The sequence below is a fragment of the Salminus brasiliensis genome, chromosome 16, assembly GCF_030463535.1.
Source record: "Salminus brasiliensis chromosome 16, fSalBra1.hap2, whole genome shotgun sequence".
NCBI lineage: Eukaryota > Metazoa > Chordata > Actinopteri > Characiformes > Bryconidae > Salminus > Salminus brasiliensis.
In genome coordinates, this window is record NC_132893.1 from 33169650 (window position 1) to 33186717 (window position 17068).

A 17068-nucleotide genomic window follows, 5' to 3' on the forward strand; every position below is an offset into this window, starting at 1 on the left:
TTCTTGCGTGAATATTCCTTTAAGGGACACTCAGCTGCCTTGGACGAACTGCTGCAGGCTTCAGCTTTAGCTGGATGAAATATGCTTGATCAATTTGATCAATTCTTATCTGTTGTCTTCCTCCCTCCTCTTTCTCTCTCCACTATCCTCCATATCCAGGTTCCTCACCAGATGAGCGCTCTGACCTTCTACCGCTACGAGCAGCCTGTGGTGGACTACTGCCAGGCCCACCAGCCTCTGCGTCTCAACATGAGCTACGAAGGTCCGCCACAGGGCCTGGAAGGGCTGGACGAGTTAGCGCCCCGCGAGAGGAGCACCATCCAGACCGTGGCGCTGCCCGCCGTGCCCCCGTCCGGCTCGGGGACCCTCGGGCCATGCTCCCCGCCAACCCTCCGAGCTCCGGGCGAGGGGCCCAGCATCCCGTATCCCAGCACAGAGCGCTCCATAAGCTACCCGACCACCGAGCGGCCCACGAGCACCCTGACGTTCGGACGCTAACACTAGCGCTGCTGATGCTGAGGCACCAGAGGCAGAGGGGTGAGAGGTGGTTCTTGGGTGCGGGGCCCTGTGTTGTAAACCCTGAAAGGGGCTGAAACTGTGTGAACTGAAGGAGGATTACTCTTCTTCTTCTAATATTCCTAACATCTGGACGCTAACGTTAACGCTAATGCTAATGGTAACGAGCGGAATAGAAGGTGTAGGAGGCTGTTCTTGGTTGGAGATACAAATTCTGCTGTTCCTCGACTCCGGGACGACTGGAACGGTGCAAATTTTAGGAGGATTCTTCTTTATCTTCTACTTCTTCTACTTCTTCTACTTCTTCTTCTGAGCGAACTGTTTTCTAGAGAGCTGGGAAAAGAGAGAGAGAGCGGAAAACACGAACATACACACACACACACTTTCACACGGAACGAAGGGATACAGAAAATGGCTAAGAGATGCAGACGCTCGATACAGTCCCGTTGCAGCGAGCTCCGTGTACGGGAAATGGGATTTCATTTCATTTGTGTTTCTGTAGTCTCCTTTTTTCTTTTATCTTCTGCTTTTTTTTCTTCTCTCGACGCAAAACACTGCTCTTTCTAAGTCCTACTCAATGGAAAATTGAAAGCCGATGCAACATGCATGGCGCGTTAAACATCGCTTTGGTTCCCCATTCTGCCTCTTCTTCTTCGCACCAGCCCAACAGGACGTCTCCTCTGAGGAGCTGATAATGGCGATTCGCTCACGCTGCGAGAAGAATGAAAAGGAATGTGCAATAAACAAGTTTTTTTTCCCCTCTCTGTCTGTGGTGGGAGATCGAGAAAAGGGTGGAGGGGAGGGGTGTGGGAAGAGGGCGGAAAGACGAAAGAAAAGAGGGGCAGCATGGGAGAGAAGAAGGAATGAAGCAAATTAATATTTACCAGAGCTCAGAGACCTCTCGCTGTTATTCTCATTTAAGTTAGCAGTCAGCGGTCATAAATGGTGTCATTATTTGATTAAAAAGATGTCCGTCCAGACATGAGCCTTCCCGACGTAGACAGAGAGAGAACGACAGCGACGAAGAACGAAAGAGAAAGAGAGAGAGAGAGAGAGAGAAGGAGAGAGGGATCAGCCGAGCTCTCTTGACTCTGGAAAAGTTTTAATTAAAAGCCTGGAAGGCCTGGTCTCCTGCAGGTGTGCACACGTACCAAAGATCAAGTGTTCTTTCAGATGTGTAGAAAGTGTACAGCTCAAAATGACCGATAACAAACCTCCAGAAACGAACACACACAAACTCCAGGCCCGACACTTTGACCCCCAGGATGCTTTCACCCCCAGGATGTTCTTTCACCGGGGTTCCTTCACGGAATAATAAACTAGACAGCCGTGTAGGTGTAGAACGTCATTCCCCTAAACCCACCTAAACTCCGACCCACCTTCAAAGCTTCCCGCCCAATTATCCGTTTCCGCGCTGTAACAAGGCAGACGTCTTTAATGAGGGGGGCCATTCCAGCAGGAATAGAGGAAGAGATAGTGGTCAGCAGGTCCATGGTTTCCTTCAGCAGAGCTTTAGGAGAACGTCCCAGGCCTTCGAGAAAACTGACTTCTGGAGGATTTGAGGCCTGGGTAAGGCCGTGGTTGGGTGAACCTGCAGAAAACCTCAGCATTTCCTCGGCTCGCCCTCTTTGAGGCCGGTTCCTTCAGCTTGGAACCCAAGCAGAAGATGCCATATGTTGATCGGGATTGCGCTCTGAAGTTCCTGGACATTTTTCTATTTCGAGGTTTAGAGAGTCTCCCAAATGTGGTTTGTTCGAATATCCAGAACTCAGTAAAGGTTTAAAGGTTTGCCACTAGAAGCCATGTTCCAGTCTACGGGAAAGCTCTCGATTCTCCACGTCCGATAGCGTTTCTGTGCTTTCCGTTTTGTTTTTTTTAACATCACGTCCCATGGATTCCTGATACAACGGACGGAATATCGGGAGTATTGCCTGTAAACACGGATATCTTTTTGGGGGTTTTTGTTGTTGTTGTTGTTGCTTTCTTTTTTTCTGTCACCCTGCGTGCCTGTGTGTTCAGACTCAACACAATGAATGTGGATTCTTGTACCTCACTAACGGCTAGTGTGGATTTTCGGTAATTTCTTTTTTTTTTAATTATTATTATAATTATTATTATTATTATTCAAACACTCCCAAACCCTTGGGCACCACTGGAATATTTGGGTCGGAAGATTTTTTGCTCTCAGACTGGAAAAAGGAACTGAAAGGGGGACTCCCTGGAAAAAAACGAAAAAACAAAAAAAAAGACGTCACTCCGGAGGCGATCAAAGACTCTACGGAACGTGGCACGATGTTTGCAGACACTAATTAATTAACACAGATTCAACAGGACATGTTTATCTTGTAAATAGAGAGAGAAAAAAAGTATGTCGTTTGCTTCTTCTGATACATACACACACACACACACACGCACACACAAAGAGAAACACACATACACACACAAACATACAGACACTATCAGATGTCTATTGTGTCAGGTGGGGGCAGTAGGTGGAGACATCTCCAGTGAAATATCCACGTTTTAAAGATTGATATTTTTCTATATCTGCTCTCGCATCACCTTCGCATCTCATTGTGCCCATTGGTTTTCCTGAGCCATCGAGGAGTTTGGAGTTTAACTGTGTAAAGATTTACCGGAATAGCTTCTCGTTTTCACGCCGTTACCACGTTTGTGTCCATGCCCTGCTTTCATTTTGAGCTGATATTTTCTTGCAGCTGTTCCAAACAGGGGTGGGTGGGGGCGTGTGTGGGGGTCATCATGGTTTCATTGGTTCTTCACCCTCCCAGCAGCCAACAGCCACCCCCCGCTGTGCTTTTGCAGTTATGAGACGTCCTGGCAATATACAAAAACACAAAAAATAGACTATACGACTGGCTGGTGTTGTGTTCCAAAGCTTCATGTGTGATATATACGAGCTGTTGGTTTGATATTATCGTTAACGCCTGTGAAATACCCACAATGCTCCAGTGTCAGTGTTAGGGCTTCAAGCACCAACCTCAAGCTCCAGCCTCACAAAGGCTTTCCAACAAGCCAACGCTAACCCAGCATCTAGGGATGGATCAACTGAATCATGGCTATGGATAAAAGGTTATAAAGCCATCCCAACAGGTGTCTGCGAAGGCCTTAGGTCTCACCATCACTCCTGCTGGTGGTGAAACAATGAGCCTCATTCACTGAAACCCTGTTAAGAAATTTTCTTGAATTTATTCTTGAAAAAGTTGAGTTCTAACAGAAAGTCAGGATATGTTTTTCTAAAGGCACAGAATTGCTCACTGCTCTGCTCTTATAATGATGGACACCACTGTCCTCCTGAATTGAACAAATCCCAAATCCCCAGATTATTGGTGAAAACTGCATCAGTAGGTTTCCTCTTAATCGTGGTTAATAAACACAGAAATAAAGGTGGAATTTTAATAAACGCTACATTTATTATCATCATAAAGCCCTTCTATGATGTTCAAACACCAGCCACCAGCCAAACCCACAAACATATGAACCAGCCTTGTATTTTTTTGACAGTCAGTACCATACTATAGCTAAAATATATAGATTTTGGATCTTCCAAATGATCTCCCAATGCTTTTGGTTGACCCCATGCCAGTGCCAGAGTCACTGGTCAAGAACTTTTCTTCTCAAAAGTTCTCAAAATATCACATTTTTACCAAAAAAATTAAAATCACTTTTATTGTGCAAGAAATCAGCTATACATGTGTTTATATACATGCCTTGAGGAGCAGACGAATCACACAATACGTGTATAACAGGCCATCAGTAATCACAGTAATCACGTATGGTAGTATTTCGGTGCCATATTTGGGCCAAATTTGGGCCGGTTTAACCATTGCTTCATAAGTTTGTGGGCAGCGCCTGAGCAGTCCTTGTGGGAGAGTCTGTGTCCTAAATAATCCAAAAACATATCTCTGTGGTCTAAAGAGGCCTGCTTTATCAAAGTGAAGAAAACTGTGGTGGACCCTGACAAACATGACAAATCTTTTGTTGTTGTTTTTATTTGTTTTGTTTGTTTGTCTTTTGATCTTTACTAAAGTGAACATATTGGCCTAGCTGTAAAAAAAAAAAAATCTTTACCATCCACCAATCAGCCATAACATTATCAGAGCCTGCCCAATATTCAGTAGGTCCCCCTTGTGTGGCCATAGCAGATTTGACCATTCAAGGCAAGGTGTCCTGCTGTGGTATCTGGCACCAATACTAATGTTGGCAGCAGATCCCTTAAGCCCGGTAAGTTGTGAGGTGGGTGGAGCCTCCATGAGCGTTAGTAAGACTTAGGTGCCTTAGGTTCACAAGTAGTTCCACTGCATAACGTGGACACTCCACAGGCCTGATGTTTTGGAGATGTTCTGACCCGGTCGGCTAGCCATCAGTCACATCCTTAGGTTTGCCAACATCACCTTCACCTTCAAGAACTCAAGACTGTTCGCTTGCTGCCTAACATATTCACCCCTGTCCACATCACTGTCACGGCCTTCTTTCACTTCCTGAAACCTATATGGGGTCTTCACATATATATTTCTTGTGGATCCAATAATGGTTCCTCTATGGCATCGCTCAAAGAAGGCACAAAGAACCCCCTGTACTGTAGCAGTATTGTATTAAGTCCTTTTGGACCTTTTCTATTGGTCCATCCAACACAAAAGGCGTTTTCCCATTCGCTCCATCACTCTGGGCCGACCCGATCAGGCATGAAGAGTGTGACAGGCCGCATCACATCAGCTGTCTGCCCGCTCTACCCTGCCTATATTACCCAACTCCCCCGGCAGCGTCCAGCCAGGGAATAGCCCAGTTTCAATTGATCTGTCCTTTGATCAGCTCATTAGTGTAGGTCATTTAGAACAGAGATTCAGCCTTCGGATCTAAACCGATAGAAAAGTGATGTGTGTGGTTTTAGTCCAGAATAATGTTGAGAGCACAGCCGTCCCCGAGCAGGAAAATTGCCTACACACACATACACACACACACATACACACACATAGCTTAACATGTAGCTTCAAGGGAAAAAAAATGCTATTAAAATGCTAACATTGTTGACATGCAGGGAAAGCCGATAGCCAGCAATTAGCATTCATAAAATTACAGCATGTTAGCTAACGGGTGGCTACTGGCTTACATCAACTGTCAGCAACAATGGCAGGCAAGGTTGAGCTGTTCCTCTGAAATACTGTGGAACTGGGCAGTGTTGCAGATTTGCAGTGTTTCCTGTACCCTAGTACACTGGAGTTACGTGGTTACAGTGCAGAATGTCAGCTTTATTTGCAGCCCATTTGTACACGACGGGGACAAAAGTATTGGGACACCTGCTTATTCATTGTTTGGTCACGAAATTAGGAGTATAAAAAAAAAAAGTTTGTCCTACTGGCCAGGGAAAAAGGCTTTCTACTAGATTTTGGAGCAAGCATTTGATTGCATTCAGCAACAAGTGTGTTAGTGAGGTCAGGGTGTTAGATGATCACCACCAGACCTCAACCCCAACTCCCCAGCTCATCCTGATCAAAAAAGTATTGGACGGAGCAACAATCATCATTGCAGAAACACTGTTCTTCCACTGCTCCACAGCTTAATGCCGGGGGGCTTTATACCCCCCTCTATAGCCCACGCCTGGCATTAGGCAGCATGGTGCCAATATGACTCCAGAGTCCTATTCTATTGGCAGTACTTTTCTATAGGGACTGGACGAGCTGTGTGTGTGATTGCATTTGCACATCTGTGCAACTTAAAGTAGCTGAATGCATTCATTAGAAGGGGTGTCCGCAAACTTTTGGACATAAAGTCTTCAATATATGTTGGAATATGTAGGAATCACAGGCCTCAAGGGACCAAACTGACATACTGTAAACATCCAGTAGAACACGAGGTGAATGTTGAAGTACACCCGCAAAGCAAAGATTATTATTATTATTATTATTATTATTATTATTTTAATCTACAAACAAAAACAATCTACAAGTTTCACATGCATATTCCTTGTAGCATTTTCAAAACTAGTGATTTTTCCAACAGGAACTATTTTATTCTGATAAATGACACTCTTGCTGTTCTAAACCTGGCCAGTGCGCCCCCTAGTGGTTGAAAATTCAGTTTTACTGCATCTGAAACCCCGCCCGGTTGATAATGTAATAAAGAGTGTATTTTCAGATTTTAAGTAGCGGTGAAAGGCGACCTTCTGAATGTTGCCGCTTCCATTGGTCGATGCAGTGACGTACGCTCTAAAAAATACAGGTGTTTCATGCCATAGCAGAACCACTTTGGGTTCCATGAAGAACCAAATATGGCTAACATAGAAGGTGAAGCAGATTTGACAGGTTGATGTTATTTAGGTTCTGTATCTCAGAAGTGGTTCTTCTATTGTATCACTCAAATAACCATTAGAGGAATCTTTATTTTTAAGAGTGTATGAAGCAGAGAAGCCTCTGATTGACTGTTTTCTACCCTGCTTGCTCCTTCACTAAGCTCTGCCCCCTGCAAGCTCAGTATTGACCCCCTATCGAGCATTTTTCAGCCAATCAGAACGAAATGCTCCGTAAAGTAAAACTCCTCTGAGTTCTCAGACTCTTCTCTTCTGTAAGTGAAATGCTGTTCAGTCAAGTCCAGTTCAGGTGATTGACGTGGCCAGTCAAAGACATTCCACATCTTGTCCTTGAAAAACCTTGTAGTTGTTTTAGTTGAATGCTTCAGGTCGGTCTCCTGCTGCAAGAGGAAGTGCTGCTGTGCCACTATGTTTCTGAGTTTCCTACAAATTCCTCAGGTCCCTCACTCTGCAACAAATAAAGATCTGTCTTATTTGCTGTTCATCTGTTCCATCAAGTAAACTTAATATCCCAACCCAGCCTAATCCACAACCTACCTAACTTTAATCTTAACCCAAAACCTAAACCTTAATCATCCTGACCCTAATCCTAACTTTAATCTCAACCCAAAACCTAAACCTAATTCATCCTGACCCTAATCCTAACTTTAATCTCAACCCAAAACCTAAACCTAACTCATCCTGACCCTAATCCTAACTTTAATCTTAACCCAAAACCTAAACCTTAATCATCCTGACCCTAATCCTAACTTTAATCTCAACCCAAAACCTAAACCTAACTCATCCTGACCCTAATCCTAACTTTAATCTTAACCCAAAACCTAAACCTTAATCATCCTGACCCTAATCCTAACTTTAATCTCAACCCAAAACCTAAACCTAACTCATCCTGACCCTAATCTTAACCTTAACCCGAACCAAAGCCCTAAAGCAGCCTTACCCAAATCTAACCCTAATTCTGGCCCTAATCCTGTCCTTAACTCCAACCCAAATCCTAACCCTAATCCTGGCCCTAATCCTGTCCTTAACTCCAACCCAAATCCTAACCCTAATCCTAACCTTAACCTTAACCTTAACCTAAAACCTAACACTAAACTTAATATTAACCCAAAACTTAACCTAACCCAGCCTTACCCAAAACCTACCCTAACCCTGGCCCTAATATTAGCCTTAATCTCAATCAAAACCTAATCCTTACCTCATGCTTAACCCAAACTCTAATTCTAACCCTTATCCTGGCAGTAATCCTAACTTTAACTTCTACCCAAAACCAAATCCTAACTCTCCCTGGCCCTAATCCTATCTTTAACCTCAACCCAAAAACTCAACCTAAACCTAACCCTAACCCTGGCCCTAATCTTAATTTTAATCTCAATCCAAAACCTAATCCTAACCCTTATCCTGGCTCCAATTCTAACCTTAACCTCAACCGGAATCCAAAACCTAATCCAAACCTTTTAAGGGGATTTCTGCCACTGCTGGTAGACCCGTATGACCGTATGCTTCCACACACCTGCAGATTCAGCTCCTTCCTTCACACTATGGTCTTTCTATGGTCACTCCTTTTAGCCAGTCATTAACTGTCTCTGCTTTGCGACCCATTTTGACACATCCACTGAGAGACTCACTGCATTGCCCCACCTCTTCTCAATGTCTGAGTCCCGTCACTCTCACACCTCACATGTATTTTATTGCAAACCTATCAACCTAATGCAGCACCATCTGCAGGAGCCTGAAGTTACTACCACCTTAAACAGGCAAGGTGACCCTTATAAAAACACACCCAAAATCCCCCATGGAGCCCTTTTAATACTTCTGGCTCAACTCATTATACATTTCTGCATCCCAATGATCTCCCAGAGACAGGCATCTAGCTCTTAAGCAGCTTGGCTGAAAAACAACAGGGCATCCAATTAGTCAGTGTCTTCTGCCTGAAACGGGGGGATTGTTTTATGGAAAGATGCAAAAAAGATTAAAGAGAACATTCTGTACTTCAACCTTGGCTTTTCAAAACCTACTGGAGTGCAGAATCAAAACAACAGCAACAACAAACGGTGGCAATTAGACAGACTGCACTGTACGCTGCGCGTATGGCAGCATAGGATTGAGTCTAATTCATTCAGGCGCTTGAAGCTCATGTAAATTCAGTGACTCCTGTTCATTTCAATGCTGATTTCAACCCTCAGAACCTCCGACTCTTTGAGGGGATTTTGCACGCTGCTGTGCCGGTCGCTGCTATCTCCAGCACGTGCGGTTGCCAGGCCGAGTTAGTGCATATTTACGAGGCTCGTGTGCACACCAAGTTGTGTTACGAAAGCGGAAGCTGGGCGACGCCGGCAGGCCTTTTATTTTCTCCTCCAACTTTGTTTGTTTTTTGGGGGGTTTGTTCTCTTTTCCCCAGCGTTTCGGATGCAGTCCCGACTGTGAACACGTTTTTCGCTCACGGGGGAGAATTAAAGGGCTGCAGAAGACTTTCATATGTATGTTTGTATGTGTGTGTGTGTGTGTGTTTGCGTGTTGATGCTCTGAGGAGTGACTAAATGCAAATCTTCACAGGGGCTAGAGGGAGCGGGGGGAAAAACCCACACAGAATAAGGATGAGGGCCAAATGTGTTCTCCGACAGACAGCCTCAAACTACAGGGCAAACTGTCGGCACTCACACAGACATTCGCATACACACACATCTGCTCATCTATATATGAAAGAAACATACACACACACACACACACACATACATACAAAAACAGTGCACTTGCTTATCTGTAAGCTTGCACATGGCAGAGCGGTATTGGTGCTGTCACTGCAGCCAGTCGAGCTTCACCCTCAGGGAGGAACAGCAGGAGTTCCCTCAGTGTACACCTAGTCTGGCTGTGCATCCGTAGGCCTGGAACTCCCAGCTTAGCTGAGAAGAGCAATTGGATGCAGCTGACCTATCCGTGCTACTCCTCCCATGAAAGGGTTTGTCCTTAGAAACTGTTGCGATGTACGACCGGCTCTGCAGAAGGGATCTGGCTGAAATCTTACGATATGGAAGTTTAGGCCCCGGTCACTCTGGGTTTCGTCTGAGGATTTTCACAAGCAAAATCCATCGCATTTCAAAGAGATTCCCGACAAATTCTTTAACTTTGGTCTGATTTCACATGTTAAAATGTAAACATCTGTCAACGAGCAGTAGCACTGCCTATGACCTGTGATGCTGGCTGTACTGTCTGTGCTCGGCCTGAGCCAACATGGAGGAAGCCCTGAGTGTTGCAGTGTTAAAACAGGTGATATTCTTCAGCTCTTTTCATACAAAATATAGCGCAAAGCGAGAGGTAGCATGGTACACAGTTGGGAAGTGGGATTAGATGGTCTTTTAGATTAGATAAGATCTGCGAAATGCTAAAATCCAGCATGACCACGACTTTACAGGAGGAGGAAAAAAACATTGTGGCTTTCAATAGAAGTCAATGGAAAACGCTTTTATTCCAGGTCATTTTGAAGCATTTCTAGTGCTCCTTTCATCATAAAATTTAGACACAATATAAGGAACAGCTGGCGGATTCAGATTTAGTCAAAAAGTGAAAAATGATAAAAATTAAGATAGATGTTTTTGCAGGATATTGACGCTTTCTTTTCTTTTTTTAAATCTATATGTGTAATATTTATCATTATCATTTCCTTTGTTTGTTATTCAGTGTGTTATGATCTTTCATTAGATAGCCTACTTTATGAATCGACCCCACCCCCTTTCCCTACCTTTGGTCATAACAACAACAACAACAACAACAATGAGAGACGCTCATATCCACAGGTTTTCACAGGCTGATAACATAATAAATGACCACAATCTGACCCTGAATCAGAACACAACACAGCCATGCTTACGCAGCTTAATGATCCGACGTGGTAAATGTGCTGAATTATGTGCTTCATTCATACTGTGGGTAATGGCTGTTCTGTATCCGTCTAGTTTGCTGTATATAGCCAGGAGGCAAGAGTCAAATCAAGCCAACCCCCAACTTTTAGCTCAAGCTATTTCTGTTAAATTGGCTTTTTTGCACTCTTCTTTGCATCATCTCACTGCTGTCTGAATACTGATGTCGTACAAAGTTCCTGTTTGATCCTTGTCAAGCATGGCTCTCACCACCCCAAAAACGCCTCAGGACGGCGCAGAAACGATCTGAGCCGCCGCCTTGCGAGAGCACCGAAGCTGCAACCTTAAACGACATTAATAACCGAGCCTTCCCTCGTCATGATGTCTGTAAACAAAAGCCGGAGACGCTGCTGTATTGGCAAATATCAACAGGAGGTGGGAAATGATGAGGAGTTAATTGATGATTCACGCTTCAAATTCAGCATCTCTGACTCGAACCCGCCGCTCTCCGCCAGTCTCAGTCGAGTTAAGGTAGGGGCGAAACAGAATGAAAAGCAATACCTTTTCTTATAGATATTCTCTCCTGTGCTCCAAACGACTCTCCAGTCTGAGGAGGTTGTCAATCCAGTCCTTTGGGGACCTCCAGTCGGCCGCATTTTATTTTTTTCCCCTCAGTTTCTAACACACCTGAGGCAGGTCATCAGTATCCTACAGCCCTTGACAAGCAAACTGAGGTGTGCTTGAGCTGGAGCAGAATAAAAATGTGGATTGGCCAGAGTTCCCCAAAGAACTGGCTCGAAAACCTCCAGTCCATCCTCCCTCTCTCACTCCCTCACACATTAATCTCAGTGAAAATCTGGTTTCTCTGCTTTTGTCTGGTCTGAAGTTGAAGAGATGTTCGTTTTGGGGTTTTTTTTGGGTTCGTTTTCTGCAGGATGTAAATATGCACATCATTCCAGATCCTTCTGTTCGTTTGTTGTTGTTCTTTTGTCGTTTTCTTTGTTTGTTCGCAGATCAAAACCCTTTTTTTGTTCTGTGAAGACCTGCTCCAAATGCAAAACTACGGCTCTTCTTTGAGTATATTATTGTCAGAAAAAAAACATGTTTTGTAAAAATTTTGATGATGAAATCAGAAATAAAGTAATTTAAAGATCTAATGTATGAAATGCACCGTCTCAGTTTGAGTTTATTTGGAACAAAGCCACACCCACCTCTGTGTACACTATAAAACTCACAAAGATACACTGAATAAAGCAAGATTATGTAGAATTTTACCTTATAATAACAGCTTCAAACTTCAAACTATCATGGCCATACTGCACTCAGCATGCTAGAAACTGCACAATGTAACTTAGGTGAGCAACATAACGCCCACAAGAATGCTGCGTAACTCGAGTCACATTAGTGTAAAGTCCTGTAGTATTACTTCTCCACCTTCAGATGCTGCTTCTGAATCTCTCAGCTTGTCCAGAAATGTGTGTAAAATTGTGTGTTCTTTAGTAGTAGCTCAAAGAGCCAATTACGCTTCTCGACAGCTGGATGGATGAATGGATGGATGGATGGACAGATGAATGATGGATAGATGGGTGGAGGGATGAATGGATGGACAAATAGATGATGGACGGACAAATAGAAGAATGGATGGATGGATGAATGGACTAATAGATGGATGGATGGATGGACGAATAGATGGATGGATGGATTGATAGATGGATGAATGGATGATGGACAGGCGAATGGATGGATGGATGATGGACGAATAGATGCATGGACGGATGAATGGATGGATGGATAGATGATGGGTGGACGAATAGATGGATGGATGGATGGATGGATGGATGGATAGATGATGGATGGACGAATAGATGGATGGATGGATGGATGGATGGATGAATGGATGGATGGACGAATAGATGGATGTATAGGTGGATAATGGATGATGGATGAATGAATAGATGGATAGATGGATGCATGGACGAATAGATGGATGAATAGATGGATAATGGATGATGGATGGATGAATAGATGGATGGATGGATGGACGAATGGATGGATGGATGGATATATGGATGGATAATGGATGATGGATGGATGAATAGATGAATGATGATAGATGGGTGGAGGGATGGATGGATAGATGAATGATGGGTGGGTGGATGTATGGATGGATGGCTGATGGATGGATGAATGGATGGATGGATGAATGATGGGTGACTGATGGATGGATAGATGAATGATGGGTGGATGGATAGATGAATGATGGGTGGATGGATAGATGAATCATGGGTGGGTGGATGTATGGATGGATGGCTGATGGATGGATAGATGAATGGATGAATGAATGGATTGATTGATAGACCACCTTATTAATCCCAGATGGAAAACATACATGTTCATACAGTCATAGGTTCTATATATAGTGGAACCTTTATACAAAAATGTTCTTTGAAGAACCATCTTCAAAAGGACGTCCTCTTAAAATGGTTCAAGTGGTTCTTTGAGTTGAGTTTTATATGGTTATATGGTTCGAAGCTTACTGTAAAATTCCAAAATCATCTTGTTATCGCCAGTACAAAAACTCTCTCTACTGGTTACAATCTAGCAGTTCCTCTGTGGTTGCAGTTAAAAATGCAGTTATTGACCAGGAAAAAAATATGAATCTAAAATACAAATGTATTCAAAATCAAACTTTGAGTAAATAAAATCAATTTCCATGATTGCTTTTATAAAAAATGCATCAACTTTTTTACAGTAATGAGGTGCGCTCTGATTGCGCACTATAAATGAATTAGCTCAGTAAATTAGAAAACACTTTGTAATTTTATATTAATTACGTCTCGTAACTCATTAAACAAGTTAAACTAGTGTACAGTTATTGTTTTTGCTACTTTTTCTGCCTATAATTTTAGATTATAGATGCCTCAATCTTTGACACTTGAGAAATTCTAGATGTTATTGATATTATATCTTTTTTGATGCTCTTGGTTATAAACTGGTCACATTGATTTATTTATCTATATTTCCAGCTTTGAAACTCTCTGCTTATTATCGAAACGTTAAGATCATTTTATATATTTTTCATTTTATTTTACATTTTTTTCATAATATTAAATTTATTTTTCATAAAATATCTACAAATCAGTTTAGATATTTTATATAAAGTGGTTCATTTTGTTGAAAACATGTAATTATGAAATTCCATTTGGAATAAAAAGTACAGCAGAACGACTGCAACAGCTCTAAATATCTAAAGATGAAAATACATTTGTCCAGCGAACTGAATAAATCTCGACAAATGGACACTAGTTCACACTGCTCAGCCATACAGACATTACTAATAGATGCTGCTGTCTGGATCGGGCTAGAGAGAGCACAAGGCGAAACACCAGCTAAGGCATCCCACGCCAGCATGAAACTGTGTTGTGGCCTGGTTGGACAGGGCTAATAATCCCAACACTTCACAGCAGTCACTCGGTCAGATCATTCCACTGCTGACCTTTATGATAAGCAGTGAGCCAGTGGCAGGCAGCATTTTTGCTTTATCTGTCTTTCGCCCATTCTCTTTCTCTCTCTCTTTCTCTCTCCCTCTCTGTTCCTCAGTCTCTCTTTCTCTCTGTTTCTTTAGGACAGAGGGATCTGCATTGTTGGGAGGTTTCCCGGCTCAGAGGTGAGGGAGGGCGAGAGCCACTGCAGAAGGCTTAGAGATGATTACAGTGTAATAGCTGAACGTTTGCCACGATTGCTCAGTTTAGAGGCTAGACACTGCTGGGCAAACTCTGGAAAGGGATAAGTGCTATCATTTCACCTAAGCTTTAGGATCACCAAGAAACCAACTGGCTGCCTGCCAGGATTAATGCGCTTTGTGTTGGTGGCGACTTAATTTAATGTGTTAAAGTGCAAGAATTGTTTTTATGTATGTCCATCTACACATACTCTTTGTAGCATTTTGTTAAACCAAGTAATATGTCAAATAATAACCATTAAAATAATGATCAAAATGAATTTTTGCAGTTCCAACCCTGGCTAGAGCGCCCCCAAGTGGTTGAAAATTCATGTTTCGGTGGGTGGCAGCCTTCCAAATTTTTACACTGTCATAACAGAAGCCTCTGATTGGCTCTGATCCGTTGGCCCCTGCCCACTCCTGACTAAGCCCCGGCTCCACACGCTTGTTTACAACCCCAGTGCTGAGTGGTCAGGAGACCCGCTGATACTGGCGGTGAGTGTACTTTTTAACCCCTTAAACTCCTCAGGACCACCGGTGTGTTTTCCACACTACTGTTATAACTAAGGAACAACCCAGCCAGTTAAAATGAAAGAAAAAGGAGCACAAGGGATTCATTTATACATTAAATAAATGTATTTTTGAATGTTCATTCATAATGAATTCTATTGAAGTTTAACTTCTGTTTAACTGAAGTTCTCAACTATTCTACTTTTTTAAGTTCAGCCGTTCACATTGAGTTAGCAACTCTCTTTTTGTTGATGTCAGATTAGACATTTTCACTTGCACGTCTTATTTTAGGTCAAAAGAGTCCAAACAGAGAAGAATAAAGTCTTACACACTTCTGTGTTTGTGCTGAAAGGTGCTGGGTGGACTAAGCAGTTCTACTGTGCCTGGAATATTGGACTATAGGGTGTTTTACTTACCATAGAACCATGGAACGCTTTTATTAAGTATTAAAGTTGTTGTTTATGGTATAAATAGTAATTGTATGACTTTGCTTTGGGTGAAAATTGCTCAGATGTGGTTTTACCAGCCTTTTTACCACCCTGTTATTTTGCCTTCCAATGAAACATGCAGATTTTCTATTTATGGCGGGCTCATGGGATGAAAAATGACTTAATGAAGTTATGTAATAACTGAAAGTCTGGCATAAGGACCACGCCCAAACTCCTCCCCTCCAAATTTCTCGAGTTCTCCTTCCTTGCACCCTTGGTCCACACTTCGCAAACTGGATAGTGCTGTCCTCTCATTGTGCAGTTAGCAAGATGAAGAGATTGCATGAGTGCCTGGTGGGGTTAGCTTTTAGCCTTGCACCTGTGCCAGCTGGATATCCACAGTGGTGCTTGCTCCAGTTGGCCCTTCTCTGAGGGATGCCTAGCTTCAGACTTTTAGTCTATTTAGCTATCTTCCATATTCTTCAGTAGCAGCCGTTGCCTCAAAAGGCCTTTCCTAATGGGAAGTGTGTATGTACAACCCTTAAAATTGTGGCATTTTAAGGGTTTCAGACAGCTCTGCATTACGCAACTATTCCAAGATAAAGTTTCCCATTCAAGGACACCTTTAAGATGTTTATCTAGACTCTTTAAGACTACTTAACTTACGCTACTTAACTTACTGCTGGAAGTTAGATGATAAAATCTGTGTTCCCCAATAAAGCTGTGGGTAAATCACTTTCTCCGCAGTCTAAATTTAACATTAACCTTCTGAACTCTCACACCACAAGTCTTCTTTAAAAAAAATGACATGGTAGACCGCCTTGGTATTTTAAGGAAAAGAAAAAACCCAGAATAATGACTTTACAGTGCCAAGTCTAACCTTTTGGGTGCTCCTTCTTTTAACGCTCTGTGCTCGGCTACAGATGCTCCGAGGCTGGCAGCTCTGCTGATAGGTCACCAGCCTCATAGTTATTCTGAGGGCTTCCTCTTTGCCCTTTATAGCACTGTGGTGGCCGAGCTCCTTTACAAACACTGGTTTGGGGAGGAATTGTCTGACATACCGAATGCCTGAGAAAGACTTCTTCATCTCCTCGACGTGTCCCCATTGCTCGAAGAAATGTAACTGAAGTCATGGGCATGGAAATGAGCTTATTCCATTAATTAAAGAGGACAGGTGCTGATGCTGGATGATTAGTTCTGGATGTGGGTTGTCTTTTTTTTTTTTTTGAAAATACAAATAATGATGCCTGGTTGAATCATAAAATAAATGTGAAGCTGAATTTAAATAGGTTTTTTAAGAATATTTCCAAGTGAAGAGGGTGAATATTTTAGAGACAATAAAGGATTAAAAATAAAACTGCTTCGTGACTTTCCAATAAAATCCAAGAGTATTCAATAGACCCCCAAAAAATTGCAATGGAGATTTGGTTGCAATTAAATTTTTCATTAAAACAGCAGCTTTCTCCACATCCCCCTCATGAATCATAAGATAAAAGTGATAGTTTCTGCAAGGGAAACAGCCAGGTTTCAGTCATATCACCAACCCTAGTTTCCATTAGCATATGATATCATTTACTAAAAGCATTATATTCGTCAGTGATCGAACACTCAAAAGCACTCCTGGAAGATGATAATATCAATCAAATTAGAAAATTAACTATTTTGCCTCCTAGCAGTTCATTAAAATAAAATTTTTGACTAAAAGACTATG

At 42.6% G+C, this 17068-nt stretch overlaps 1 protein-coding gene across 1 annotated transcript in view; it reads left to right on the top strand.

Annotated features, from left to right (window-relative positions):
- The window catches only part of LOC140536446 (leucine-rich repeat transmembrane neuronal protein 4), a 191234-nt gene extending 179370 nt beyond the window's left edge, over positions 1-11864 (top strand). The window contains exon 3 of the mRNA XM_072658245.1: positions 160-11864. Coding sequence (XP_072514346.1) covers positions 160-498 — 339 coding nt within the window. The 3' untranslated portion in view covers positions 499-11864. The remainder of the gene's footprint in view (positions 1-159) is intronic.
- The last annotated feature ends 5204 nt before the right edge of the window (positions 11865-17068 follow it).